General features: G+C 47.5%; 1 protein-coding gene across 1 annotated transcript in view; it reads left to right on the top strand.

Moving 5' to 3' along the window:
• The window catches only part of UPB1 (beta-ureidopropionase 1), a 28852-nt gene extending 6893 nt beyond the window's left edge, over window positions 1-21959 (top strand). The window contains exons 3-10 of the mRNA XM_032876037.1: window positions 1291-1378; window positions 8577-8671; window positions 11890-12051; window positions 14029-14198; window positions 17979-18060; window positions 19055-19097; window positions 20155-20309; window positions 21822-21959. Coding sequence (XP_032731928.1) covers window positions 1291-1378; window positions 8577-8671; window positions 11890-12051; window positions 14029-14198; window positions 17979-18060; window positions 19055-19097; window positions 20155-20309; window positions 21822-21905 — 879 coding nt within the window. The 3' untranslated portion in view covers window positions 21906-21959. The remainder of the gene's footprint in view (window positions 1-1290; window positions 1379-8576; window positions 8672-11889; window positions 12052-14028; window positions 14199-17978; window positions 18061-19054; window positions 19098-20154; window positions 20310-21821) is intronic.
• The last annotated feature ends 4552 nt before the right edge of the window (window positions 21960-26511 follow it).

Genomic DNA, 26511 nt, shown 5'->3' with positions numbered 1-26511 from the left:
TGATCCTGAGGGTGGGGACTCACCAAACCCAGATGTCTGTCAGCTGATGGTGCCCCGGGGTAGCGGGAATATGAGACGCATGTCCTTATGACCTTATGGTTAATATAAATGTGATGGCATTCTGGGATGTCCCTAAAGAAATAGGGTGTCACAGACACAGGTGTCTTATTGGCTACACTTCTTCCCAGCATTCCTCCAGCTGCTCAGACTTCTAAGACTTTGTCTGCAGAGGTTTCCTGGGGAATACAGCATGCCTCTGAACTCCTAGGGGTTCTTGAGAAAAGGTCAGTTGGATTTCAGTTCAGGTTCTGCGTCGTCTTTCACTTTGGTCCTTCTGCTTTTGTTGGATTAAAATATTTCTGGTTCAAGATCCCTTTTTGTCTCTGGATTAATTGACTGAATATGTTTCTTCAACCATCCCAGACTGTCAGGGGCAGGGACAGTGTTCTCACTCCCCATAGCACCCAGGAGAACACTCCGCACACTGTCAGCACCTAGCAAATCTCCACAGAGCTTCGGTGTGCAACCCTTGACAGGAATAACCCATCCAGGAAAGACTGGGTGGAGTGGGGAAGGATATTCCTGAAGGAGGTCACGTCTGGAAAATGGGATCCATTCATTCAATGATAAGAGACACCCAGGAAAATGGAAGTGGCAGGACAAGTCACGCCAGAAGCCATGAGGGCAGGATGGTAGACAGTGGACTATGTCCTGAGGCAAAAGGAGAAGTTAGCCCAGGGGATGACTAAGGTGTGCCCTGGGCGTGGGCACCTCTTGTGGTAAATAGCAGATAAGCTTCTTCTGCAGTCCTCTGAGCAGCCCCTTGGGGCAGATGGTGTTCTCCCCATTCTCCAGGTGGACAAACTGAGGCTCTGAAAGGCAGCGTCGAGTGCGTGGGACCCGAGAACCTCTGCACCTCCACCTTTTATTTGTTTGTTTATTTAGAGCATGGAGGGGGAGTGGGCAGAGGGAGAGAGAATCTCAAGCTGACTCCACCGAATGCAGAGCCTGACACGGGGCTGGATCCCACAAATCTGAAATCACGACCAGAGCCAGAAACAAGAGTCAGATATAAATGACTGAATCACCCAGGCACCCCAGGCACCTCCACCTTTTACTGCAGATTTTGGGATTGATGGGAGTAGGATATCACAGAACACACACACCCTTCCTCATCCCCTTGCAGCTGCCTAGGTCGGGGGTAGTTTCACATCCCCGGGGAGGAGTTCTGAAACTGGTCTCAACCAACAGAAGAGAATAGGTTCTAATGCTTGCTCTTTGAATTGCCAGGTCGCCGCCCTTCACAGATGCATTGAAGCCATTGTAGAGGTGGCCGCAGTGTGTGGGGTGAATATCATCTGTTTCCAGGAAGCCTGGAGTAAGTGTCTCCTGGGTGCTTTCTCTGCTGCCTGCAGACAATAGTGTGTAATCTTCGTGTTACCAAGAAGACTGCTCGATTTTTAAAAAATCTCTTCTCTCATCTGTAGAAAGATTCTTTAGTCAACAGCACTGGAAAGCCAGGAATCCTGGCCTCTGTGCACCGCAGTCTGTTGTCTGGTCCTGCCTGTTCTTCCTCCTAAATTGTCCTGAACTCATTCACTTGTTCCTGCCCACCATCATACCACTGCCCTGGCGCAAGGCACCATCAGCTCTCACCTAGCTTCTGTAATTGCTTCCAGCTGGTCTCCCTGCGCTGTCCATTTTGGCCCCTTCTAACGCACTCTTCATGCCTTCTAGAAAAGATCTTTGCAAATCTCAACTCTTGTACTGCTTAGTCTGTTCCTTCCCCCACCTCTGTGGCCTCACCTCGGCTGGGCTCTGCCCTGACCTCCCTGATCCCTTTACAGCCCTACAACACCCTCCCCCTCCTCCCAGGCCACTGAAACAGCTGCTCCCTCTGCCTGCCTGGCCTTCACCCCCCTTGCCCACCCCTACCCCCTTGCCTTTTAGACCCTGTCCAACCTTGACACAGAAGCTCAGAGCCCACCTCCCTATCTAAAATTATCTCCCTGTAACGTACCCCTGGTACCATATACCTTTATTTTATTTTTATCAAAGTTACACATGCTCATGGTTGGGAGTCAAATGATCTACAAGGTCTGTTACCAAAAACTAGCTGTCCTCCTCCCCACAGGCAACCGCTTCTACTCTCAGCTGGTTCTTTGGGAATCTACCTTTGTGTTGCTGGTCCCTGATTTTTCAGTTTCGTACCATCTGTTAACTTCCCGCTATGGAAGAAGACGGCGTGAGTCCCTTGCCTCCTCTGCCCACTCTTTTCACACATACCCTTCCTATCTTCCGTCCATTCTCTGCCAAGCCATTTTGCAAACTTAGATTTCTTTTCCTGAATCACCTTCTGTTTTCCCCAGAATTTGCTTTGTTTTCTGCACACTTACCCCAAATTCTACCCCAAACTTCCAGCTTCTTAAATCCTTTGGAGAGGTTTAGATACGTGAAGCTGTCTGCTGGTTTCATCTCCTTTTTTTTTTTTTTTTAAAGTTTTTATTTTAAGTTTTTATTTTAATTCCAGTTAACATACAGTGTTATGTTCATTTCAGGTGTAGGATATCATGATTCAGCAGTTCCATACATCTCCTGCTGCTCATCATGACAAATGTGCTTCTTAATCCCCATCACCTGTTTCCCCCATACTCTCTACCTGGTTCCATCTCCTTGAAGACTATGTCCCCAGAGCCTTCTGACTACTCTAGTCTGAATTAGTTGCCCCCTCTGCTGGCTGCATGGCTATCTTCCTGGGATTTCCCTTCACTGTCATGCTGGGGAGTTCCCTTATCTTGCTCTTGTGTTTCTCCTATCCCACATCTTCGACTCTTTCTTGCCTTTCTCCCTCTTTTGGGTTGACTAGGTTTCTGAGAAAGAATACATAGGAGGTAACCTTTTCGAGACTTTGCATCTCTGAAAATAGGTTCCTCCTACCTCTAGCTTGATAGTTTGGTTGGGTATAGAATTCTAGGTTAGAAATAATTTTCCTTTGGAAGTTTGAGCACATTACTCCATCGTCTTCTGGCTTTGGGTGTCGATGACTAGTCTAAAAACATTTTGACTGATGACCCATTGCATATGATCTGTTTATTTTTCTGTAGAAGGTTGTAGGATTTTCTCCAATGTTTTGAAGTTTCATAATGATATGCCATGGTGTGTATTTTATTTTTTTTTTTCATTAAGTCAGCAAATATTTATTAAGCATCTGCTACATGCTGGTTACCATCATAGTTATTTGACATACAGCAGCAAGCCAAAAGACACACACCTCTGCCCTTAGGGTGCTTCTTTTTTTTTTTTAATTTTTTAATTTTTTTTCTTAGGGTGCTTCTTGTGGGCAATGGGGAGACAGTACATAATATGTGTATATCTATTTTCATCCATTATTCTAGGAACTCAGTGGCTTCCTCCAGGCTAGAAATCTGGGTCCTTCAGATCTACTGTTCATTAGTGATTTTCTCCCCTCTTTTTTCTTCCATCTCTTCCTGATACTCCTTCTATTAGGATGTTAGAACCCTGGACTAGATCCCTAATTTTCTGAAGTATTTCCTCCTATTTTTCATCTTTGTCTTTTTGCTCAGTTTTCTGGTAGATTTTACCTTAATTTGCCATTCAGCCTTTTATTCAGTCTTTTGTTTCTGCTGTCATATTTTGAATTTACAAGAGTTCTTTTGGTCTGGAAGTACCTGTTTTATGACATCCTGTTCTTATTGTATAATCGCAATACTTTCTCTTGTCTCTGAGGATGTTAGGTAGCATTTTTTTTTCCTCCTTGCATGTTTCCTACTTACTCCATGTTGGTCTTTTCCCCCCAGCTGCTTATATTTTAAGAATTGGGGGTTGAAAAGCTGATTGCAAGCTCTGAGTTGGTGGGAAGAGCTCCTTCCCAGAGCTTCATGAGAGGATGACTTGGTTTAGCTGTTTGTTAGCTAACCCTTCACAGTAGTGTCTTTGGGTCATCCTTTTCAGGCTAGTCAGAGTCCGTAGAGAAGATTCTTCTTAACTCCTGCCAAGAAGAGAAGGAGTATAGGGGTCCAGTGTGCCAGTGTTTCCTGAATCCCTCTAGTTTTGGCACTCTACTTGTCTTTATCTGTCCTGGCTTCCCGAAGGCCAGAGGCCTTCTATTTAAGCACTTCTAGAGAATGAGCCCCTAGCCTTCTTCTAGGGGTGGGAGGGACTTATGTCATCCTTGTGCGGTGGAGGAGGGATCTGGGCTTCCGACTGCTCTTTTTTTCTTTTATAAGATTTTATTTATTTATTTGACAGGGAAAGAGAGTTCACAAGCAGGGAGAGTAGAAAGTAAAGGGAGAAGCAGGCTCCCTGCTGAGCAAGGAGCCCGATGAGGGACTTGATCCCAGGACCCTGGGATCATGACCTGAGCCAAAGGCAGGTGCTTAACCAACTAAGCCACCCAGCCATCCCCTGACTGCTTCTTAAGCAGACTTTTGACCAGTTTTTGTTCTCCACCCCTCCCTACCCCCCCACCTTCAGAGCCTCATGGTACCTCTGAGTCTGAAACTTTGCAAGGGTATATGATGGAGAGGGGTGTGTTCCCTGGCTTCCTCTACTGCTGGGAGCCTGAATTTTCTGGATCTATCACAATATCTACCCTCATCCCTCGGCTCTCTAACCTCCTGTGTTTTGTTGCTCTTGCCCTTTTCTCAGTGCTTCATCCTCATGGGTTTGTACCTTTGCATAAAAATCCCTTTACTGTCATTTGGTATGGTGAACAAGAAAAGAGCAAAGGTATGCATCCAAAAAATCTATGCCCACAAGTTCATCTCGTTTTCCATGTTCCTGGTTACTTATACCTTCACTCATTTGGGTGACACTTTTGATTTGTCTGCCTCTTCCATTAGACCATAAAACTCTGTGAGGCTATTGTCTGTGTGGTGTTAGTTTATTTTTCCCATTCTAATTATCACCACTGTTTTTAACATGAAAAATATTTAATCATGGTAAAATACATAAAACATAATATTCGTCACTTTAATCATTGGCAAGGGTACAATTCAGTGACATTAAAGGCATTCACAGAGTTTAACTATCACCACTATCTATACCCAAAACTTTTTCAACACCTCCAACAAAAACTCTGTACTCATTTAATAATACCCTTCCATCCCGCACTTCTGATAACCTCTGTTCTACGTTCTGTCTCTATGAATTTGATTACTCTAGGGACCTCACATAAGTGGAATCATATAGTATTTGTCCTTTTGTGACTGGCTGGCTTATTTCACTTTAGAATGATGTTTTCAAGGTCCATCCATGTTGTGGCATGTGTCAGAATGCCCTTCCTGGAGCGCCTGAGTGGCTCAGTCATTAAGCGGCTGCTTTCAGCTCAAGTCATGATCCCAGGGTCCTGGGATTGAGCCCCACATCCGCTCCCTGCTTGGTGGGGAAGCCTGCTTCTCCCTCTCCCGCTCCCCTTGCTTCTGTTCTCTCTCTCATTGTGTCTCTCTCTGTCAAATAAATAAATCTTTTTTAAAAATATGCCCTTCTTGGAGTGCCGGGTGGCTCAGTGGGTTAAAGCTTCTGCCTTCGGCTCAGGTCATGATCTCAAGGTCCTGGGATCGAGCCCTGCAGGGGCTGTCTGCTCAGCGGGGAGCCTGCTTCCCCCCCTCTCTCTGCCTGCCCCTCTGCCTACTTGTGATCTCTGCAAATAAAAAATTTAAAAAAAAAAGCCCTCCTTTTTATGGCTGCATAATATTCCACTGTATGGCTAGACTACAGTTTGTTTATCCATTCCCCCATCCCTGTTTTATCTTTTTTCTTAAAAAAAAAAAAAAAAGATTTATTTGTTTGTTTTAGAAAGAGAGAGAGAGAGCACAAGGGGTGGGAGGGGTGGAGGGAGATAGAGAATCTCAAGCCAGCTCCCCACTGAGCAACAAGCCCAATATAGGGTGTGATCCCACAACCCTGAGATAGTGACCTGAGCCAAAAATCAAAAGTCAGACGCTTGACTGACTGAGGCACGCAGGCTCAGTTTTATCTTAAAAGTTTTATCTTTAATGAACAGTCGCTGCTACTGACAGACAAAATGTTTACTGGATGTTTTAACCAACTTCTTCACTTTCTTGGATCTGGACTCATCTGGACAAACTCCTGCTCATCCATCAAGGCCTAGCACAGACACCCCCTTCTTTGGGGGACCCTGGGAACTACCCAGCATAGAATTGAGCACTGTGTGAAATTGTGCAGCCGCACGAGGTTATAATTCAGTTCCCCCCATCTAGGCTGGCAGCTCCTGAGGGCAGGGCCAGGCCTAAATTTAGAGCCTGACTCACAGAGTGTTGGTTCAATAAATAAGTTCCCCTCTAATCTGAAAGCTGTAGTTGGACTTTGTAGCTAGCCTCCCACCAACCTCCATTCCACATTCCTCTTTGGAAAGTTTGTTTACAGAGGTTGTGTAAACAGGAAAAGAAGCCATTAAAATGGAAATGGAGAAATTTGGAGAGCTTAGCAACCTGCAATGAAGTCAGAAAGGGAGGTTTTATTCTCTTGGGGTATTTGAGTCTCTCCTAATGTGCTGAAAGCAGAGAATAAATGGTCATTAAGGATCTTTTTTGTCAGTAACAGCTTTTTTGTTGGCTTCCTTAAAATAGTTTATCCCTCTTTGCTGAAGGCAAGCCTGGGGAGTCTTGAGCCTGAGCCGAGACCCCTGGGGCTGTTGCTGGCAGAGCCCAGGGGGCCAAGATGGTGATGGTGCCATTGGTAGCCTCTTCAGGCACCGTCCTAGGACCAGCCGTCCTACGACTGAAAGGAATTGGAAGACTGATGATGCTTCTTTCTCTTCCTTCTCTGTGAAATGAGTGTCTCCCCTACTTCACAAGGATATGGGGACCAGCTGCCTATACTGGGCCCATGGCCCACTTTTGGGAAAGGTTGACTGTAATTAGTCACCCCAAACAGGCCATCCACCCTGTGCCATGACCACCGAAGGCACTTGCCGTTCACATCGTACTGCTTCCTGAATATCCTCCCTGCAGGTTAGTCCATTCAGAGCGATGTGAACTATAGCGAGCATCTGGAAACTTCCATTAGGCTAATCTCCCTGGGGGAAAAAAAACAAAAACAAAAAAAAACAATGGATTTGGGTAATTGGAAGGAGGAAGGTTTAAAGAATATATGGAATCAGTCCAAACAAAGAATTCAGTGCTCCAAAGCAAGAAGACAAAGACAAGCAGCCCATTAGGAAACGGGCAAAGGTGATTATGCACAAGACTGCCTGGAGGATGAACCCAGAAAAGCCAGTGACCATGTGGCAAGCTGCTCCCCTACAGGTGATAAGGGAAGTGCCTGCTTAATCATGGTGCTCTCCCAGTTCACACCATCATACTGGCGGACGCTAAAGAGTGTGGCTGAGGCTGGGGAACGATAGAACTCAGGTGGCCAGAAATCCCTGTACCCACCCCATGGGAGCCGCCACCCTCTCCTACAAAGGCGAGCATCATTTTGAACCCGGTATGTGTAGCATTCTGTGAACTGTTACTACATATGTTGGTACCTGCTGCTTGAAAAATAAAAAGCACACAAAAATCAATTTATGAATTTAATGAAATTTCTTATTTAATTAGCCCCCTGATGGCATCTAGTCACACATTTATCCTTGGGGAACATTCAGTCCATCATCCGGCAGTTCCCAGATTTCTTATGGGAGTTCATTAAGTGAGTGGCTTTTCTTGTTCCTGAAGAAGCCTCTCTATGCCCATGAGGAGGAACATTCTATGGTGACGTGCCCAGAGTCACCTGTGCCATCCTCAGTGGCCCTCAGACTTTCCCCAGGAAGTCTTGGCTGTGGTTCTACCAACCCACAGATTAGCCAGCAGTTTGGGATCTAGAGTAAAATATACCTAAGATCAACTCTACCATTTTAGTCATTTTTGTTCATTTCAGTGGCACTGACCATATTCACACTGTTGTGCAACCCTCGTGTCGTCCACCTCCAGAATTTTTTCCTCTTCCCTTGCTGAAACTCTGTCCTCCCCCACCCAGCCCCTGGCAACCACCATTCCAGTTTCTGTCTCTATGAATCTGGCTATCCTAAGTACCCCCTATCAGTGGAATCCTATAGCATTTGTCCTTTTATGACTAATGTTTCACTTAGTGTAATGTCTTTGAGCCTCACCCATATTATAGCATGTGTCAGAAGTTCTTGCTTTTTCAGGCTGAATAACATTCCATTGTATGGATACAAACTACATTTGGTTTATCCATTCATCCACCAATGGACACTTGTGTTACTTCCATCTTTCAGATCTTGTGAATAGTGCTGCTATGAAATGATTATGAATCTATCTGTTCAAGTCCCTGAATGTTTTTTTTTTTCTCTCAATTCAATTGTTTTTAAGCCTGGAGTAAAGAAATTTGACCCAGCCCTTTGTTTTGCTATGAAGCCTAGAAGTTTAGGGTCTGCCTGGCACCCATATTGAGGGACACAGATCTTGGAAACCAGATTGAGACCCTCAGGACCCTTGTTATCTTGTGGAGACCCTCAGCTGCTGGGCTGAGGAGCGCCCCCTCAGAGGCCATGAGCACTGAATGTGATTCTGACTTTCTCCTCTTCACAGCTATGCCCTTTGCCTTCTGCACGAGAGAGAGGCTTCCTTGGACAGAATTTGCAGAGTCGGCAGAGGATGGACCCACCACGAGATTCTGTCAGAAGGTAGGACATTAACTGCTCTGTTCTGACAGCAGCTGCCAAACATGTCAGGTCACAGAGCATGACCACAGCTGCTGGGTGTGGCCCTTCACGGAAAATGCACCCATTTGGTGGTGGTTTTGCCTGATGAGATTAGATAAGACTGTTTGCTGCCCTTTTTTTAGTGTCCTTTCACTTAAAATTGGGGGATTTCAGAGCCAAGAGGGCCCTTCCTGGCATTTTCAGGTGAGGGAGCTGCAGCCCAAGGAGGGGTGATCTCCCCATGGTAGGTTCTGCATTTGGCGAGTTGCAGAGGTGGCCCTCAGGGACCAGGAATGAGGTCGGTTCCTTGTCCAGACCTCCGCTGCTTCCCATGCTGTTTGCCTGCATTACGTAAGCTTCTCTGTGTGGCCTGTCTCATCAGTATAGAGATCAGTCTTCATTTTTCTTTGTGAAAACCTTATGACGTTGTATGACCCCACTGAGATGAAACATCCAGAGTAGGCAAATGAATAGAGGCAGAAAGACATGGTTGCTAGAGGCTGGACTGGGAGAGGGACAGGGAGTGACTGCTAATGGGTATGGGGTTTCCATTTGGGGGTGATGAAAATGTTCTAAAATTAGATTGTGGTGGTGGTTGCACAACTCCGTGGATGTCCTGAAAGCCACCCAACAGCACACTTATTTTTTTCCTCCTCACGCATCAGCAGTGACCTGAACAGCACACTTTAAAAGGATGAATTTGGGGGCGCCTGGGTGGCTCAGTGGGTTAAAGCCTCTGCCTTCGGCTCAGGTCATGATCCCGGGGTCCTGGGATTGAACCCCGCATCAGGCTGTCTGCTCGGCGGGGAGACTGCTTCCCCCTCTCTCTCTACCTGCCTCTCTGCCTACTTGTGATCTCTGTCTGTCAAATAAATAAACAAAATCTTAAAAAAATAAAAATTCAAGTAAAAGGATGAATTTTATACCATGTGAATTATATCCTTATGAAGCAGTTCTTACACACACAAACCCAGTCCATAACAATAAAGAGGTTATGATCAATACCTTCTCCTTGTTCTTTTTTTTCTTTTCTTTCTTTTTTTTTTTTTAAAGATTTTATTTATTTATTTGACAGAGAGATCACAAGTAGGCAGAGAGGCAGGCAGAGAGAGAGGAGGAAGCAGGCTTCCCGCTGAGCAGAGAGCCCGATGCGGAGCTCGATCCCAGGACCCTGGGATCATGACCTGAGCTGAAGGCAGAGGATTAATCCACTGAGCCACCCAGGCGCCCCTTTTCTTTTCTTTTTTTAAGATTTTATTTATTTATTTGACAGACAGAGATTACAAGTGGTCAGAAAGGCAGGCAGAGAGAGAGAGGGGGAAGCAGGCTCCCTGCTGAGCAGAGAAAGCCTGAACTGGGCTCGATCCTAGGACCCTGAGATCATGACCTGAGCTGAAGGCAGAGGCTTAACCCACTGAGCCACCAGGTGCCCCCTATAACTTATCTTTATTCTTAACAAAGCTTTTTTTTTTTTTTTACTTCTCCACGTCCCATTTCAGATTTTATGCATATTTTTAGGGGATTTTTTGGAGCAGAACTATAATCATAGTGATTCTATCAAAACTGAGTCATGATTCCAAACATCAGTGTTTTCACGCTATCAGAAAAAATCTGTCATCTACCAGATTGTGGATTCTGTGCTGTGGATAAAAGAGAGGGGACTGGTTTAAGTGGTGACTATAGATGACACACTGGAACCAGGGCTAGAAGAAGAGGAAAGGTGGAGTAGGGATGAGAACTGGTGCAGGAAGACACCTGTCTGCACCGACAGGGGACCAGGACCCATGGATGCCCTTACATGGCTTGGAACATCACCTTCTACCTTGTGCCTTTCTCCATCATTAAGGCCAGAGATGGTGGCAGGCTAGTTAGAGGTGAGGACAGACGACCATCTGGGGCTGCTCAGCCTGATTGGCACCAGGTCCTTAATGTTCTTATTTGAGAGAAAAGAAATTCACCATCAAAGAGTGTGGTTTGGCTTGGTTGTTATAATGAAAAGTATGATAAATATTATTAGTTTTTTAAATAGTGGTAAACAGCACATACAATTTACCATCTCAGCCATTTATAAGTATATTGTTCAGGGTGTTAAGTACATTCACATTGTTAGAAAACAGATCTCCAGAACTTTTTCATCTTGTAACTCTGAAACTCTGTACCCATTAAACAACCCTCTGTTCACCCCCAGCTACTGGCAACCATATCCTACTTCCTGTCTCTATGAATTTGACTACTTTAGATCCCTCACATAAATGGACTCATTCAGTATTTGTCTTTTTGTGTCTAGCTTATTTCGTGTAACATAAGGCCTTCAAGGCTTATCCGTGTCATGTTAATCCCATGTCATCCATGTGATGACAAGCTTTCTTTCCTTTTTAAAGCTGAATAATATTCCATTGTATGGACATACCACATTTAAAAAAGATTTTCCTTTTATTTATTTTTTTAAAGATTTTTATTTGTTTGTTTGACACACATGGAGAGAGAGAGAGATAGGGAGGAAGAGCACAAGCAGGGGGAGCAGCAGGGGGAAAGGGGGAAGCAGGCTACCCACGGAGCAGGGAGCCCGATGTGGGGCTCAATCCCCTGGGACAACAGCTTGAGCTAAAGGCAGACGCTTAACCCACTGAGCCACCCAGGTACCCCTCCTTCTATTTTTTTCAAAGATTTTAAGTAATCTCTGCACCCAACATGTGCAGAGACCCGAAGATCAAGAGTCACCTGCTCTACCAGCTGAGTCAGCCAGACACCCCAGATATGCCACATTTTATTTATCCATTTATCCATCTGCAGATTTGTGGGTTGCTTCTACTCTTTGGCTCTTATGGAGAGGACTGTGGTGATCATTGGTGTGCAGATACTTCTTCAAGATACTCTTTCAGATATATACCCAGAAGTGGGACTTCTAGATCGTATGGTAGTTGTATTTTTAATTTTTTGAGAAACTGCCATACTATTTTCCACAGCCACTGCACCATTTGACATTTCCACCAAGGACCCAAGGACAGCAGTTATTTTTACTTAGCTCAACTTGGGCCTCAGGACAACGCTGGCATTCAGTCTTCCAAAGAGCAAACATAGATGATCCGTAGCTCTGAACCAAGTCGAATTATTTAGTAGGATCATCTAATTCTTCAATTTAAAAAAATGATGACATTCCACTTAAAACAATGACTCTGCAGCATTCCTTGTCTTTCCAGCTGGCAAAGAAGCATGACATGGTGGTGGTATCTCCCATCCTGGAACGAGACAGAGAACACGGGGATGTTTTGTGGAACACAGCTGTGGTGATCTCCAATTCTGGAGCAGTCCTGGGAAAGACCAGGAAAAACCACATCCCCAGAGTGGGTGACTTCAATGAGGTGAGCTGGCCTGGAGAAAACCCGCTCAGCTTACTGGCTGTTCTGTCTGCACCTGCCTGCAGATCGTTCTGGGAGGGAAATCCTGTGTTGGGTCACTCCCAGGTGAGTCCCAGATACCAAGCACAGAGGCATATTTCTTTTTTTTTTCTTTTTTCTTTTTTTAAAAACTTTATTTGTACAAGTAGCAGGCAGAGGGAAAAGCAGGCTCCCTGCTGAGCAAGGAGCCTGATGCGGGACTCGATCCCAGGACCCTGAGATCATGACCCAAGCCAAAGGCACACGCCCCACCAACTGAGCCACCCAGGCATCCCTCTTTTTTTTTTTTTTTTAAGATTTTATTTATTTATTTGAGAGTGAGAGAGTGAGTGAGAGCGAGCAAGAGAGAGAACACAAGCAGGGGGAGGGGCAGAGGCAGAAGGAGAAGCAGGCTCCCTGCTGAGCAGGAAGCTCCATGTGGAGCTCAATCTCAGGACCCTGGGATCATTACCTGAGGTGAAGGTAGATGCTTAACTGACTGAGCCACCCAGGTGCCCCTGGATATATATTTTTTTAATATAACCTGACTTCACTTTCTGAAATTCTGAGGTAAGTGATATATAGATTAAAACCAAAATAAATTGTGCATACACATGAAATGATTCCTACAGCCCCTTTCAGGCTCTGAGCTCCTCCTTTGGGAAGTGGAATCCTTGTTCGTAAGTCATGTGAGGTCTTAGCCATGTCATTATGCCGGATGGCAGGACGTAAATGGGAGTGCCTGTGCACATGGGTATTAGGTAAAGCTCTGTGCCTGTGATGAAGGCGTAAGTCAGGACAGCTATTCTGATTAGCTAATGGCAATGCATGGGTGGATTGGGTGACTCCACCTAATATGTAAGATATGAAACCTGAACTTGATCTGCAATAAATACAGTTGTTCAGAATGTGACATACCCAGTCCTTTGCTGCCCTCCCTGATTATGGGGGTTCTAACCACACTCCCAGGCGGGTCAGAAGGACAAGGAAGGATCTACAGAGCTGGATGATGTTCCCTGGGGAGAAAAAAAAACCCTGGTGTCTCTCAGTGATAGCTGGAGGTGGGGATGGGAAGATGTGCTTGTCACCTGTTTACCCTAGGATTAATCTTTAGCTCCCAGCAGATAATGAAGGGCTTGTCTCAACACACCAGGATCTACTCTAGTGTCCACCACATGTACACATCCTGGTTGCTGCCTGACCCTAACACATTTTGAAGTTAATGGGAGGAGGCAGAATGTTCTGGGAGCAGATCTCTTTGGGACCCCCAATGAGCCCTCTGGCCCCCCCACAGGGCCATCCTCGAAAATGTCCCAGGGCCAGCACCCCAAGGGGCCAGACAGAGAGGCAGACATGGTAGGACATCCCTAGTCCTGGCCAGGATGCCAAGAATCTCTGTGGAGAACACTTTCAGGCTGTGAGCTCTAGTCTCAGATTGACCTTCATGATCTGGATGAGTCACATGGCCACTGAGGCCGTGGTGGTGTTCTCTCCCAACGGGCGGGGCTCGCTCTGGATGAGTTTCCAGTCCCTTCCACTCTGACATTCTTCAGACGAACATGTGGTTGGTGAAGACATCCACTAACTCATGTTAACACTGACCAAATCTTAACCATTAGTTGTACCATGACTGAAAAACTAGCCAAAGTTCATCCTGAAAATACTGTGGGAAGTTGCTTTGGGGATTTTTTGGACACGCCACCAAAGAAATTGTGGGAAAAATCTTAAGCCGTGGTGATTTCCCAATTGTCTGTGGTTACTGTGTCTGGTTTCTTCAGTTTTTCTTTTGACTTTCCTTTTTTTAAATTTTTTTGTTAAGCGTATTAAAATTTCGGAACTTAGAGTTACAGCCAGGATTGTGACTTTTGGAGTCCTGGCAATATTTTCTTTTTTTCTGTCAGGTCTAAGGAAGGAGAAATTGTAAGGCTAAGAGGCTTTCACTCACGGCCCTTTGTTTTTCAGTCCACTTACTACATGGAGGGAAACCTGGGACACCCCGTGTTCCAGACTCCATTCGGGAGGATTGCAGTGAACATCTGCTACGGGCGGCACCATCCTCTCAACTGGCTCATGTACAGCCTCAACGGGGCTGAGATCATCTTCAACCCCTCAGCCACAGTCGGCGCGCTCAGGTCCGTCAGCAAGCAGTATCGGGGAGGGTTCTTGGGACCCAGCCCTCTTGTGGCTCATGGCCCAGCAGCAGGGTTCCGAGCTGGGTGTGGTAGTTGTGGCAGGCAGGGGTGGTCACCAGGTCGTCTAACAAATCTTGAGCCATGGGATTGTAAAGTACCCAGAGCTTAGAAGGTGCCTGGCCAGCATTAGCACCCACTTCCCTGTCATGGCAGCCACTATGCCCTCAGACAGGGGGCCTGGGGATTCCTAAGCCTCTTGTCTGTGACGTCCAGCCCATGGAGGGGAGACACCTGGACGAGGGAAGGAGCCAATGAGAGCATCAAAGCTGAGAGGGTCCTTAAGAGATCAGCCAAGTGGCCCTGAAATTTGTTTTTAACTAGCAGACTGTTTTCTTATAACACTCTTATAACGTGTTTAGGCATTAGCCTTGTCGTGAAACAGATAAATCTATTCTGAGGAAGGCAGTAGGGGGGAGAGCCCTGGCAGTCCCTGGGCTCCTGCGCAAGACCCCTGGGGCCCTTCATTTAATAATGGTGGGTGAGCTAAGATGACCCAGCATGAGTGCACTTCCGGGACTTCTTTCTTCCCCAACGGCTGAGTATTTGGGTGGTTTCCAGTTTTGCATCATTAAAAAGTACCAGAACTCTAGGAGTTTATGTGCAAATATCTTTCTCCCCAACTCACTTCCTCCAAAGCAGGATTCCTGGATGAGGAGGTGCTGGCTCTCACCCTCATTGTCCCTGGTTGCCAGTGCCCTAGCAATGGGATGCTGGTGGAGTGCAGTGGGAGAGGGCCCCCAGTCCCTCTGTGGGGAGCAGCTGGGACGGTTCTGGTGGGCAGCTTTGGGTTTCCTGCCGGCCTACACCTGTCACTCTTCGATTAAATTCCCGTCAAATTTCTTCTGAAGGTCAGAATGTGACATTTACCTTTTCTTTTAAGCACGCTGCCCCCTTCTTGAGCGACGTCCCCACCACATTCTGATTTGAACAGTGGGTCCCTCAGTGGGCCAGAACACAAACCTAGTGGGCTACCTCAGGTCAGCGGCCCCCTCTGTGCACCTGAAGTTTTTGTCTATGTCCAGGAGGGGCACTGTTGGGCAGAAGGGGAAAAAAAATCCTACCTTCCATACCCCTGAAGAAACTTCCTGGGGCCTCACAGCAGCTTGGTTACCATGACAGAGTCCAAAGGCAGTTGTGACGTAGGGTCATGACTGGTCATCCTGCATCCGGACCTGGGCAGAACCTCCCCCGGGCCAGCCCTCTGGAACAGCCGCCTCCTGTTGGCCAAGCATAAGACATTCAGCAAGCGCCATCTACCTGCGAGGGTCCCCCTGGGAACTTGAAGCCGATGCACTAAGCATCTCTGCCTGAACCAGCTCTTGAGCCAGGGCAGGCAAAGTGGTAGACTCAGACTCCAGACGGGTGCCTCCCTGACCTTAGTCTGTCTGGCTTTTATTAGTCCCAATTAAGCAAACAAAGCACCCCAGTGTAATCTGCACATAACTGCATCTTCAGCAGCCAGTTAGGCTTATTAGAAATTATTGATTTTCCTTCCTCAACCAACAATCACCCAACTCGTGCCTTTCAAGGGTGCAGTGAGGCCGGCAATTAAGACGATAACAGGTCCTTTGGAAAGTGGGATGTTTCATGAGCTCCCGAAATGTTCACACCCTTTAACTGGATAATTACACTCCTAAAACTTTACCTGACAGAGGAGGAAAAGGCTGTATGCATGAAGATGTTTCTGGCTGCTTTGTTTATAATAATAAAAGAGCTTAAGGCGAGAGAAATGTCAGGGTTAGGTAAATTTCAGCTTGTCTCTTCCACGTTAGGGCATTAGCTACTCAAAAGTCATTCCGAAGATAATGCAGCCTCATGACAAAAGCCTGTGAGCAAAGAAAGATGTTTCCAGGCTGTGGTCAGAGCTCTGTAAACATCTTTTTGCCGAGGATGGATGTGGAGTGTGGAAACATTACAACAGATGGTTTGTAAGGATGGTGGGATTCTAGGTGATTTTCCTAAAATGATAAATGATTATTTATAGAATTGATAGTGAGTGTTTTTCTTGCACAAGTCTAGGCAAATCCCCACCAGCCGTACACAGGCAGTGGCTACTGGAACCATCCATCCCTTCTCCGGTGTGTCCTGTCCCCCCGACTCCCACATGCTCTGTGGGTTGGTGGGGTGTCCCTGCTCATTTTGGGAGTCCCACAGTTATAAGCACACAACAGACTTGAAGTGCGTTTCGATGGACTGAGTCGTCCTGACGGTGCCATGCAGCCCATGGGGTCGAAGATTTCTGCCACCTACATACATGAACGGGAGAGCCATGGTTCCATCCCTTTGATAGGTGTCTCCTTCCCACTGTGATTATTTTTAGGGGCTAGTGTAACCACACTGGGAATAAGGGAGATGTCCCCTTGCCCCCAGTGTGCTTGCCATGACTCTTGCACATGCTGGGTCCTCACCTTTCCCTTTCCCTTGTTCCTTTCCCTTGTTTGTTTGGAGAGCCTGAGTTTTATTTGCCAGCTGTGGGTTTGAGTCCTACGCAGCGTACCCTCCCAGGAGAATTGCAAGAAAGCTGTCTATTTAATTCCTGAAAATGTCATTTTACGGGTGTGTTTCTATAAAAATCCTTTCTTAAAAGTTTTGTCAGCTTGGCTTAGCAGCTGGGGGAAAAAGGCAGCAAAATGAGTCCCCTCAATCAAGCCTGTGATTTTTTTTTTTTTTTTCAGACTCGTGAATCCTCCTGAGAATTAGGCTTGTCAAGCACCCACTCCCTCCACCTACTCCCAGTTTAAACCAGGTGCACACTGACAGGAAGAAAGATGCCAGGGCATTTTGCTTTCAGTCACTTAGTGTTTCTAAGTGGGCATTACGCCTGTCAATCCAGAATCCTAATGATGTTGTTCCTCAGACAAGAGATTATTAGTGACAAGAAGGCCCATGGGACTCCATGGCACATGGTAGTTGGTGGGCCGGAGAAGGACGGGGTCTTCAGTTGGGGCAAGGTTTCCTACCATGTCCTACCTTTGTGGGCTCCAAACTGAGGAAGGCCCACGCTCCTTCCTGGGCCAGTAAGAGGGCCAGGGAGCCTCTGTTTAGAGTCTCAGGGTTCAGAAGAGGAAAATCAGAAGGTGCTAGAAAATGGAGACCAGCTCAGGGGAAGGCACACCTGCTGCAGAATTTACTACCCCTTCCAGTTACCTTCCTTTCAGGTTTCCTCTGTTTGCTTGGCCTGAAATCTCTCCCTCTGGAGACTGCTTTGCAAGGCCACAGAGCAGGGTAGGGATTAGGGCAGAAGTTGGAGTCCTCAGAGGGCGGTGGATGAGCCTCAAGGCTCCCAGCTCCCTCCTAATGTTTGCCAGGTGAGGCCCTGCCTAGCCTAGAAGTTAAGTTCCTCCCCCGACCGACTGAGGAGGAGGGAAGGAGGGAGAACTAGCCGTTACAGAGTTTCTGCCATGCATACCCTACTAGAAGCTTCTTCACCTATATGGTCAGTCCTTACAATAGCCCTTTCAGGAAGTTTCAGAAAAGAATACTGTGGCTCAGGGCTGCTTTAGCCTGCAGAAGGCCCGCCCCAAAAGGCTGCTTGGGCTTGAGTACAGGACAAGCTGGCCTGCTGGGGGATGTAGGGACACCCACAGCCACACCAGTCTCCCGGGCCATCCCTGCCACAGACCTGAGAAGGCCGGCAGCCTGGCTGTAGCTGGGGACCAAGCACCCACCCCATCTGGCGGGGAAGTCAGCCACCTGGTTCCTCTTGCTTCTTCCTCACAGTGAATCCCTGTGGCCCGTTGAGGCCAGAAACGCAGCCATCTCGAATCACTGCTTCACCTGTGCCATCAACCGTGTGGGCGAGGTAAGTTCCCACGGTCTGGCTGGGCTCCAGGGCTTGGTCAACCAGGTATGCTGTGGAGGGAGTGGGGGACAGAGCTGCTAGGAAAGCTGCCTGCCCAGGGGGGGCTGGCCTCTTCCACCAGCAAAGGCCACAAGGGAAGCAACTGTCTGCTGACCTCACACCTCTTCTTCTTGTCCCTCACACGTCTTCTGCCTGTCCCTGTGCCACAAATTCTAGGGTCCTGGAAGAGGGGAGACTGGCTTGGTTTGTTCCTTTTAAAGGTATTCCTGTTTTTATCTATTTGGGTTTGTAGCTGAAACCATGTTGAAAGGCTCTCACCCTGTCAACCCCCTAGTCTCCTGTTTCGTAATTTTCCCCATTGACCCAGGGCCCTGAGTGAACTTGACTACGAAACACAATGCATTCATTACATAATAATCCTCTTCCTCATTCATATTAGTTGGATGTCAGACTTTGATCAGAGGATCTGCTGAGGCTGAGGTGATCAAGGTTCCTACAGTAAGTGGGTCCAATTTCTGGCAACATGGAGAAACTCATTAGTGTTCTCATTAGCCTGTGTAACCCCATCATGGCTTGAGGTGCTGTTTCCATGAGGCTTTGGGAAAATACTGGCAGCGGTGTATGAACACCCCATTAGTCCCCTCTGAGACCCCAAGCTGGGGCTTTCTTTCCCAGGCAGACAAACCTCAACTGTCTTCCACAGGCCTGAGAACCACTCTGCTGGATGTCTTTTTTTTTCCCCCCCCTCTCAGTGGATTATAAACTCCCCAGAGACAAAGTCAGGCTTTTTACCTTGCCTGTCAAATTCCCCGCTGGCCCACTGTGTTGGCCCAGTGCTGGCGACTCAGCGGGGACATTTCATAAGTACTTGTTGATTGCCCAGCGAATACAGGCCATTCCTTCTCTTGCTATAACTGTTGCTTCCCTTAGTTCACGGTGGCCCGCGCTGGGAGTGCCACCTATAGGCTTACCTGACCTAGATTTTGTTTCATAGGAGCAATTCCCGAACGAGTTTACCTCAGGAGATGGGAAGAAAGGTATGTTCCAGGATTTTCTGTAGTTGGCGGCAGCTGAGAGGTGGCCCTCACTGTCCCCTTCTCTGTCTGCCCCCTCCGGGCAGGGTCTACCCCACAGACTGGTCCCACCTCTCTGGCTTGGAATGTGGAAGGGAAGGGCTCACCCAGGAGATCTCGGAACTAGCTTAGGGTGTCCCCTGGAAAGGCAGAGAGGACTGAGCAGGTCTGTCTCCCAGAAAAGCACTTCCCGAAAGGGTTCCAGGTCTAGGTTGGAGATTAAGGCCCCACATGTCCACAGAGTCTCCAATCCCAGTTAGCTCCCTGCAGAGAGAGGTACAGTGAGGCAGGGAAGCGAGGTCCCTGGGGTGCCTGCTGGGTCCAAGCCCCTGCTAGGCCCAGCTCCGTGCCTACCTGCTCCTTACACGCCTGTGGGGTAGCTGTTAGCACCGCTTGACTTATGAGGGGAACGAGGCGTGGAAGGAAGGTACGGTGGATGCAGCTGGGAAGGCAAGTGGGGATGGAGCCTCTGGCTCACCGTGTGGGGCCAACACAGGAGCAAGTCACACAGGAAGCCATGCAGAGCCATATGACTCCCTTGGGCTCTGGGTAGCTACCGGGAGTAAGGGCTAACATTTCTGCAAGGGTGACCCTTAAGAATGTTCCCAGGAGGGGCATCTGGATGGCTCAGTTGGTTAAATGTCTGCCTTCAGCTCAGGTCATGATCCCAGGGTCCTGGGATTGAGCCCCACATGGAGACCCACATCCAGCTCATCCAGAAGTCTGCTTCTCTCTCCCCCACTCCCCGTGTTCGTGTTCCCTCTCTCAGTCAAATAAATTTTTTAAAAATCTTAAAAAAAAAATGTTCCCAGGGCGGAGGTGAAGGCTGTGAGGGTGACTTTTATAGAAACCTGCTCAGCCTCAGGCCTGAGGAGGGAGGCAGGGCCTCTGGGGAGGTGGCACGGGAATGCTGGGGAGGGTGGGGAGGAGTGGAATGGACACATCCTGGATGTCGCTCCATATGCCTACCCCGCTGTCTGCACCCACAAGCTCACAGGTGCTTTGTTTCGCTCCTCCAAAGCTCACCGGAACTTCGGCTACTTTTACGGCTCGAGCTATGTGGCAGCCCCGGATGGCAGCCGCACCCCTGGGCTCTCCCGCAATCGGGACGGGCTGCTGGTGGCAGAGCTCGACCTGAACCTCTGCCGGCAGGTGAATGACATCTGGAACTTCAAGGTGGGTCCCTGAGTCCCCTGTTGTTGGCCTGCTCCTCCATTTGCGGCCCCCCCACCCCCCTCCCCCCAACCTGCTCTCAGAGCTGGAAACCGCAGCTGCTGGGTGTGCTCTCTGGAGCCCCCAGAGGAGTCTCCAAGGCAAGCGGAGGGGCCCGGTGTCTTCCTCCCAGAGCTGGTGTGCAAGGGAGGAGCCACTGGGTCAGATGATGGCCAGGCAGCAGACCTCAATAAATTCTCCTCTTGTCTGATTTGGATTCTGGGCGCCTTCAAACAAATTAATCTCAATTTCATTTGTCCGGAGAATAGAGTGGATTGGCCTCTACTAATCCTTTTTTCCCTTTCCAGGCATTTGCACTTATCCCAAGATACATGTGGGTGTCTGGCTCTGCCTGTGGCCTGGCGGTCTAGACCTTGACAGTAGAGGGAAATGGGTCATGCAGAGAAATGGAATCTAGGCCTGGCTCTGCCACTGCCTTTCTCAGTTACCCTAAGCAAGCCCTTTCTGCTCCTGGGCCTTAGGATCCCTGTTTGTAAAACTGGAAGGTCTCAAGTGGCCTTTGAAACCTAACACATATGACACCAGGGGTCATGGAGGAGCGTAAGTGCCCGCCCCCTGGAATGGGGCAGAGGCCCAGCAGTAGATCCCCTCATCCTCACCCAGATTGATTTGTTGCATTTGTGTCCAGCAGTATTTCGACCGACTCAGAACCTACTTATACATGCAGTTGAATGTCCCCATGACTATAGGACCTTGCCCAGCATGTCTGGGTGGAACCACCTCCCCCGTTTACCTGAGCACGGGTCTTAGGGCATGTTCCCTGGGTCTCAGGTCCTCATCAGACAAATAAGGCATCGCCCACATGCATGTCTCCTGGCCTGTCTCTCTTCTATCTGGGAAGCTCAGATTAATGCAGGATTCCACGCAATAAACAGAATGTTTTCTCAGTAGTAACTTTTTGAATGCCCAAAGCCCCCCTAAACTATGGTGGTGGGCCTGAGCTCCTGTCGGGGTTTTGGGAAGGAGGGAGGGAATGCCTAGGTGTGAACACCCTGGGTAGGTTTTCCAGCCCTGCCCCCACCTCTCCCAGACTCAGGGCCAGGACACCAGAGTGCAAATCCCAGCAAACTCCATGGCTGCCTGGGGACCCGGGGCAAGTCACTCCCCTCTCTAGGCTGTAGGCTATTCTGGGGTTCTGTAAGAGGGCAGCCTTCTTTCCTTCTACCTCTGGGCAGGCCATGCCTTCTGGATGGACAGGTCACAGAGGTCTTCCAGCAAGAGGGGCCAGCATGTGTGAGTCATCTCAGTATCTGTGATCTTTGCTATAGCCCTAGAATCAGTGGTGAGCGGTCACACAGGGGTCATTTCCTACCTTACTGTCTGAAACCATCCCGTCTTCCTGCTGGCCTTCCTGGCAAATTTCTTTCCTGTGGCTGCCCTCTAGTGGCAAGAGGTGGTGGTGAGTAAATGAAGGGCGTTTATAAAATGGGACTCTGCCTGTGTTTTGCTTTTCAGATGACTGGCAGATACGAGATGTATGCTCGGGAGCTTGCCGAAGCCGTCAAACCCAACTACAGCCCCAATATCGTGAAGGAGTAGCTGGATTTTAGCCCCTGGCTGCCAAGGAGAGCACATCTGCCCCTGGCAGCTCAGTGAGTACAGCAGGCTTTAGAAAGTCCAAGTTCTCCCTTATGATGTCCTGGGAACACTGCTGTCCACATTGGTTTTAAAATACTCCAGGCGGGGAGGGCCGATTGAAGAGTAACTGCCCAGTGGGTACAACATTTCCTTCCCGGCTGATGAAATGTTTTGGGCCCATACAGAAGTGACGGTTGCACAACACTGTGAATGTGCCCACGTGAAATGCCGCTGAATTGTATACTTTAAAATGGCTGAATCTATGTTATGTGAATTTTACCTCCATTAAAGAAAAAAAACCCAGGCACTGATGGTGCAGGTGGATTTGCAGTAAGACACATGGGATGTCCCAGTCCTGAGGTTCTTCTCCGCCTCTGATTAGACCGTCGGCAACCTGTGGGTAAGGGTGGGAACATATGTGCAAACAGGGGAAGCTGAGGCTGATCCAAAGTCATTGAGCTGCTGGGTGGCTGTGGGCAGGGGAGATGGTCTTCGGACGTGTCAGCATGGCTAGACTGGTGTCCCCAGGTATTCAATCAGATGCTAATCTGGGTGTTGCTATGGAGGTATTTTGTAGATGTGATTAAAGTCTATAACCAGTTAACTAAGCAAGTGAGATTATTCTAGATAATCCAGGTAGGCCTGATTTAGTCAGTCAAAAGGCCCTCAGGAGGAGAGCTGAGGCTTCCCCTATGAAGAAGAAATTCTGACTGTGGACAGCAGCTTCCCCACCCCACCTGCCTGAGAAATCTCATTGCCCTTCCTAACCGCCTGCCCTACAGATTGCAGACTTGTCTCTCCAGCCCCCACAATCACTTAAATCAATGCCTTGCAATAAATCTCTTAACATAGATCCTACTGTTTCTGCTTCTCTAGTTGGACCCTGGCTGATAGAGATTCTGGTCCCAGAACAGAATCCTCAGGATGAGTTTTCTGCATTGGTGCTAGGTTTTCTGGAATTCTTCTCTAATTTATTTCATTTAAGGGCACTCATGACTCTGTTTGCAGTGTTAAAGGGGGTCATGGTAGTCCATGGTGTGATGTAGTGATAGAGATTTATAGAGAAAGCAGACTGTCAGCCTGCCACTCCTGGTGGCTTCTCCCATCTGTGGACTTGAGGCTTGGCTAACCAGCCCCCATCACCATGTAGGGCAATTCCTTGCACTCAATCTCTTTGAATCTTTATATATATACATATATATGTATGTAATACACATATGTATCTCCTGTATATGTAAATGTATCTGTATCCCCTGCTAGTTCTGCTTCTCTGATTATCACCACCTGCCTCACTAAAGTAGCAGCTTGCTCACCTCTCTGTCCCTCTGCTTACACATCTGTAAAGTGGGACCATATCCCCTCTTCTGCTTTATTCACAGGACAGTGGTGAGAGACAGACTAGATGGGCCAGGGAACCTATATGGGCTCTGTTCCTTCCATCACAGAGCAGAAGTCCCCCTGTGGGGAGGGCACCTGGGTGACTCAGTCGGTTGAGTGACTGACTCTTGGTTTTGGCTCATGTCATGATCTCAAGGTTGTGAGATCCAGCCCCACGTCATCGGGGCTCCGTACTTAGCAGAGAATTTGCTTGAGATTCTCTCTCTCCCTGTCCCTCTGCCCTTCCCCCTGCCTGCTCTCTCTGTCACTCTTTCAAATAAATAATTTTTTTTCTAAGTGTCCCAACTGTGAAATCTCAAACTTCCACAGTCGGCCACAGCATTGGAGGCGGGAGTGGGGTGCTCTGGTTCTGCCCTTACTGTGCCCGATCAGAGAAGGCAGCTCATTCCTTCCCTGGCCCAACAGCTGAGTTGCATGAACCAATGCTCTTGGACAGCCATGTGGGGTGAAAAAACTGGTCAGAACTGCCTGGGTGTACTCTGTGTTAACCCCCTTAGCCTCTCTGAGCTGCAGGCTTTCTGCTTTATGTAAAAGCCCCCTTTGTACTTACTTTTCATAGAATCCAGCCCTGCAGATGCAGTGAGCTTTTCTGTCTGGCCGTCAGTGTCCACAGCCTTTGTGCCTATAGTTTCTAAAAGGAGTGGGTAGTCAACCTAATAGAGAAGCCAGCTTAGATAAAAAGTTGGTGCATTTATGAAATAGGCACTAATACACCAGAAAGGATTTGATTATCCACATCTGTCACTGCCTAAAATCAAAATGTCCAGGTCTGCCTCAGAGTAGATGGGCCCCCCACACATGGAGTCATTTGAGGGTTTAACTATACCTAGAATATTTGGATGCTCAGCAAACATTTGTTGACTGAACCTAGGGAGGAAGTTTTTGATACGGTGTGATCATTGCTGATACCACAGAAGGGAAGTGCAGTGGTTCAGTGTACAGGGCCTATGGCCCTTGGGAGAAGGCTTTTGATTCCTTGAGCCTCAGTTTTCTCACCTCTAAGATGAGAGGTGCCTGGGTTTGAGGCTTTCCAGGGGCTCTCCAGCTCGGCAGACATCTTTCCTGCCAGCCCGTGGTTTTATTGCTAAGAATCTGGAGTACCAGGGAAGAATGGTGCCAAGCAGTATGCCTGATGGGAAAAAAGGCAAAGACAATCTCCAGGATAGAGATTTGTTTGGTTTTGGCTACATGTTAGGCCACAAAACAAGTCGTGATACAGTTTAAGACTGAAATCATACGAAGTATCTTTCTCAATCACAATGTTATGAAATTTGAAATAAGTAGCGGAAGGAAAATTCAAAAATACGTGAAAATTACACCACACATTCTTGAACAACTAAATGGATTTTAAAAAATCACAAAGGAGGGGCGCCTGGGTGGCTCAGTGGGTTAAAGCCTCTGCCTTCGGCTCAGGTCATGATCCCAGTGTCCTGGGATCGAGCCCCACATCGGGCTCTCTGCTCTGCAGGGAGCCTGCTTCCTCCTCTCTCTCTCTCTCTGCCTGCCTCTCTGCCTACTTGTGATCTCTGTCTGTCAAATAAATAAATAAATAAATCTTAAGAAAAAAAATCACAAAGGAAATTAGAAAATGTCTCGGGACAAATGGAAACAAAAGCAAAACATACCCAAACTGGTAGGAAACAATGAAAACAGTGTGAGAGGGGAAGGAATGTAAGGCTATAAACACTTATATTAATAAAGAAGAAGGTGGGCGCCTGGCTGGCTCAATTTGTAGAGCAGACGATTCTTGATCTTGGGCTCATGAATTCAAGTTCCACACTGGGCTTAAGTGTTTGCTTAAAAAAATTAAAGAAGAAGGATTTCAAGTCAACAACCGAATTTTACATCTTAAGGAACTAGGAAAAGAAGAGCAAACTAAACTCAAGGTAACAGTAGAGAAGAAATAATAAAGATCAGAGCAGAGAGGAATAAAATAGAGAATAAAGAAACAATAGAGAAGAGCAATGAAACCAAATGTTGGTTCTTCAAAAACACCAACAAAACTGACAAACCTTTAGCTTGACTGAGAAAAAAAGGGAAGACTCAAATTACTCAAATCCAAAATGAAAGTGGGGACATCACTACTGAGACTACAGAAACAAAAAGGCTTATAAGAGTACTATGAACAATTTATTAGAGGAGGTCACCAAGAGCACGTGACTGCCAGTTGACCCATGAGCTGCGCCCAGGCAATCAGACTCCTTCCCTCCCACAGTGCCCCCCCGTCGTTGGAATGTACATTCTGCCCACTGTTACTACACTAGGAGCTACTTCAAGGACACAGCTTGAGAGAATAACATATTGTTAAGACCATCTGTGCAGTATATGTGATTGAACCCCATTAAGATTTCTATATGAACTCTTTATTTTTTAATATTTATTTATTTATTTATTTATTTATTTGACACAGAGAGAGATCATAAGGAGGTGGAGAGGCAGGGGGAAGCAGGCTCCCTGGTGAGCAGAGACCCCAATGTGGGGCTCCATCCCAGGACCCGGAAATCATGACCTGAGCTGAAGGCAGAGGCTTATCCCACTGAGCCATCCAGGCACCCCTCTATATGAACTCTGAAGATTCTGGTGGGCAAGTGCAGAGATCTACTTGTCCTGTGGTCACTCGAGACAAGCCTCGTAGGTAAGCAGCCTTGCTTATTACAACTGCTACCTACCGATCTGAAGAGGTCTGCATCTTTCTTCAGTCTCTCCTTGCCCTCCATGTATGGGGCCAGTTTCACATTTCACCTAGAGAACTCCCATGTTTGCAAATCAACACAATTGTCTGCCAACACCTTGGGCAACCTGGGCAAAACTTACAAATTCCTAGAAACACAAAACTACCAAGACTGAATCATGAAGAAATAATAAATCCAAATAGACCGTAAGGAGTGAGGAGAGTTCATGAGTAATCAAAACCCTCCTGACAGAGGAAAGCACTGGACCTGGTGGCTTCACTGGTGAATTCTATCAAACATTTAAAGAAACACTAACACCTGGGTACCCAGCTGGCTCAGTCAGAAGACCTTGCAGCTTCTGATCTCAGGGTCATGAGTTCCAGCCCCATGCTGGGTGTAGAGATTACTAAATAAATGAATAAACAAGCTTTTAAAAAATAAATAAAGAAAAAAAACACCAATCCTTCTCAAATTCTTCCAAAAAATTGAAGAGGAGG

Source organism: Lontra canadensis, unplaced genomic scaffold, assembly GCF_010015895.1.
Source record: "Lontra canadensis isolate GAN:19392208 unplaced genomic scaffold, GSC_riverotter_1.0 scaffold57, whole genome shotgun sequence".
NCBI lineage: Eukaryota > Metazoa > Chordata > Mammalia > Carnivora > Mustelidae > Lontra > Lontra canadensis.
Note: the sequence above shows the minus strand (reverse complement) of the source record. Positions and strands in the feature narration are given on the sequence as shown.